The following is a 4,012-nucleotide window of genomic DNA, read 5'->3' on the forward strand; positions in this document are numbered from 1 at the left end:
TACGGTGGAGTTTCAAAAGCACGGCCTACGTCATGCCCATATGTGTCTATTCATGCACTCTGATTAAAAGCTCCCAGCCGTTGAACATATTGATCGAGTTATTTATGCTTTAATTCCAAACAAAGACGATTATCCAGAATTGTATACACTTGTCAGCGAGTTCATGATGCATGGTCCTTGTGGTAGTGATAATCCTAAATGCCCATGCATGATTGATAACAAGTGTTCAAAAAACTTCCCAAAGACATTCACAGAGCATACTTCGGTTGATGAAAATGGTTATCCAATATATAGAAGACGTAATGATGGATCTTTTGTTGAAAAGTCTGGTGTTAAGTTAAACAATAGAAGTGTGGTTCCATATCACAAACTCCTTTTGAAAAGATACCAAGTTCACATTAATGTTGAGTGGTGCAATCACAGTGCTTCTATCAAATATTTGTTAAAATATATTAACAAGGGTCCTGATCGGGCTACTATTGAGGTTGTACAAAGCAACAACGCAGATGATAATGATGATCCAGTTAATGAAATAAAAAACTACTATGATTTTAGATATTTTTCTACATGTGAAGCTTCGTGGCGTATATTCGTATTTGACGTTCATTTTCGGACTCCTTCTGTTGTGAGGCTTACTTTTCATCTTCCCGGACAACAAAATGTTGTATACGGTGTTGACGATGATATTAAAGATGTCCTCAATAAACAGTCTCTTCTTCGATGTTCTTAGCTTGGATGGAGTGTAATGAACATAATAAAGAAGCACGAAAACTTTCTTATGTTGAATTTCCTACTAAATTTGTTTGGAAATTGAAGGATCGTCACTGGAAGCCCAAAAAAAAGGATTTTCTATCGGTCGAATTCACACTGTCTCTCCTAATCTTGGAGAAGCATATTTTTCTAAAATCCTTTTAAATAAAGTCAAAGGTCCGAAATGTTTTGCATACATCCGCATGGTTAATGGACATGTGTGTGCTACTTTTAGAGAGGCGTGTTATGCTCTTGGACTTTTGGAAGATGATAGGGAATATAATGATGCAATTAAGGAAGTAAGTCATTCAGGTTCTGGATATTATTTGTGTTATCTATTTGCAACTATGCTGAAATCTAATAGTTTGTCTAGACCGTGCTTTGTCTGGGATAAAAAACTGGGCAATACTTATCAGATGGAATTCTCTACAATCAACAACTAAGATTAAAGACACCAGGTAACATGTTATTTTTCATTATTTAAATTACGGTTTTACTTAATAGTTCTTACATAATATATTATATTTATTCAATAAAACTTGTTATATATTTTTATATATTTAACAAAATGTTATTAACCTTATTATTATCAGTAAGTTTTAATTTTATATAGTTATATCTAAAAACTTAACATTCAAATTTCTACAGGTTTATCGCTTTCTGAGGATCAAGTTATGAACTTGACACTTTATGAGATTGAAATTTTTTTACTCCAGAACAATTCAAGCCTCAAAGATTTTGATGGAATGCCTTACCCTGATCATGAGTCTGTATCTTCTTCAAATAATCGATTGATTACCGATGAGCTAGATTTTGACAACACGACTCTATTGCAAGAGTTTTATCAGCTACTTGGTTCATTAATAGTTGAACAAATAGGTGTTTTCGACGATATTATCACAAATGTTAAACAAAAGAAAGGAGGCGTCTTTTTTGTTTACGGTTACGGAGGTACACGGAAAACATTTCTCTGGAAAACATTATCCGCTGCTTTAAGATCGGAGGGTGAAATCGTGTTAAATGTTGATTCACGTGGTATTGCTTCATTATTATTGACAGGAGGTAGGACAGCAGAGTTTATAATCCCTTTAAATATTACCAAGGATTCGTTTTGTTCTATAACCCCGAAAGTGATGTTGTTGAATTGTTAAAAAAACATCATTGATTATATGGGACGAGGCACCCATGATTCACAACCATTCCTTTGAAGCTTTGGATAGATCTTTGAAGGATATATTGGGTTGTCATCTTCGTAGCAACTCAAAATTGCCATTTGGAGGAAAAGCAATTGTTTTTGGAGGTGATTTCAGACAAATACTACATGTTGTTCCTAACGGAAGTAGACAAGCCATTGTGAATGCTTCAATAAGTTCCTCCTATATTTGGTCAAATTGCAAGGTCTTAAGATTAAGAAAAAACTTGGGGTTAAGTCTTCAAACATCTAATATTGAAGAAACAACCACATTTACAAACTGGCTTTTAGATATAGGAGAAGGAAAGGTTGGTGGTTTAAACGATGGCGAGGAAATTATTGATATACCAGATGATATTCTCATTACTGATTCATCGGATCCTATTGGTTCATTAATTGCATTTGTTTATCCTTCTATTATTGAAAATGCCAATAATCCGATGTTTTTTTCAAGAAAGAGCAATCCTTGCACCGAAAAATGAAGTCGTTCAAGAAATAAACAACCATTTGTTATCATTATTTCCTGGAGATGAAAAATAATACTTCAGTTTAGACATACTTTGTCATTCGGAATTTGTACACAATGACTTTGACGAATCTTTATACTCTCCTGATGTTCTAAATGGCCTTAGACCTTCAGGTTTACCGATTCATAAGTTGGTATTAAAAGTCGGTGTTCCGATTATGTTATTGAGGAATATTTATTAGAAATACGCTTTGTGTAATGGAACAAGGTTGCGAGTTATAGCATTGGGTAAGCGTGTTATAGAAGTAGAGATAATTTATAGAAGTAATATAGGAAAACATATGTTTATTCCAAGAATGTCACTGACCCCTTCGAATAAAAAGATTCATTTCACCTTTCAGAGAAGACAGTTTCCACTTGTTGTATGCTTTGCAATGACAATACACAAAAGTCAAGGACAGTCGCTATCAAATGTTGGTTTGTTTTTTAGACAACCTGTGTTTATTCATGGATAGTTGTATGTTGCATTGTCTAGAGTTAAAAGCAGAGACGAGTTGAAAATATTAATTTTAGACAATGAAGGTAACCTTACCAATAAGACATCTAATGTTGTATTCAGAGAAGTATTTGGAAATCTATGATTTTTTAACAATTATTCAGAATATTTCATTAGTGATTTTTTTGTAATTTGGGTTCAATTACATACTTATGCAATAAATTTTTTACTTATATGTATTGTATTACTTTAATAATTGGTTGGTGTTCAAAATTTTATATTAATTTTTTTTTAACAAATGCGTGTAATACACGGGTCTTACACCTAGTGTGTTATATATATATATATATATATATATATATATATATATATATATATATATATTAGAAAAAGAATAAAATCGAGTAAAATGCAAATTAAAAAATAAAAAAACTTAAACATTAACACAAAGTTTCACGTAATCACATGATTCACATTAGGCATCATAATTTTTTCAAAAAACCATACCCAGACTTATGGAAAAGTACATTGTCAATATGTTAATATTTTCTCACCCAATTCAAGAAGTAGGATAAAATTTGCTAATGTTTTTATAATCATTTCATGGAAATAAAGATCCATTGCTTCAACGTTTTCTTGAATGGAAATATCTTTGGATCTGAATTGAAAACATAACCAAATCTTATATTATCAAATCTTAATCCGATTTAGTTCGGTTTCAAACTTTAATAATTCATTTTTCTTCTTTGATTACGTCAACTAGAAAATTAATTCGATTGCAACCCAAATCTACTCAAAAAACCATATTCAAATTCCAAAATTATGTTTTCATTTAAACTGGTTTTTATTTAATCAATCTATAATTATAAATTATTAAGAAAAATCAAATATCCTCCTATCTTTTGTTTCAATTCATCTTCTTATTCAATAGATTAAACAAGTGTCGAAATCAAAAGACGAGATTAAGAAAAAAAAACTAATGGATTCCAATGTCATTATTTTATGTAAGGCTGGATGGATTGATATTACTTTTGTCGCACACTTTTTGCTTGTCACGTAGGCATCACGTTACTTTTTTTCTCACTACTTACTTTTTCGCCAGTTAGGG

General features: G+C 31.5%; 2 protein-coding genes across 2 annotated transcripts; both read left to right on the forward strand.

Moving 5' to 3' along the window:
* Window positions 1-208: 208 nt before the first annotated feature.
* On the forward strand, window positions 209-1,901 carry LOC145105465 (uncharacterized). Its single transcript, XM_079042565.1, has 2 exons — window positions 209-722; window positions 1,399-1,901. The coding sequence occupies exons 1-2, from the start codon at window positions 209-211 to the stop codon at window positions 1,899-1,901; spliced, it is 1,017 nt and encodes a 338-aa protein (XP_078898691.1).
* A 34-nt stretch (window positions 1,902-1,935) lies between these two features.
* On the forward strand, window positions 1,936-2,424 carry LOC145105466 (uncharacterized). Its single transcript, XM_079042566.1, has one exon. It carries the CDS (start codon window positions 1,936-1,938, stop codon window positions 2,422-2,424), a length of 489 nt encoding a protein of 162 aa, XP_078898692.1.
* Window positions 2,425-4,012: the final 1,588 nt, after the last annotated feature.

Source organism: Lactuca virosa, chromosome 4 (genome assembly GCF_052849685.1).
Source record: "Lactuca virosa cultivar CGN04683 chromosome 4, Lactuca_virosa_CGN04683_v6, whole genome shotgun sequence".
Lineage (NCBI taxonomy): Eukaryota > Viridiplantae > Streptophyta > Magnoliopsida > Asterales > Asteraceae > Lactuca > Lactuca virosa.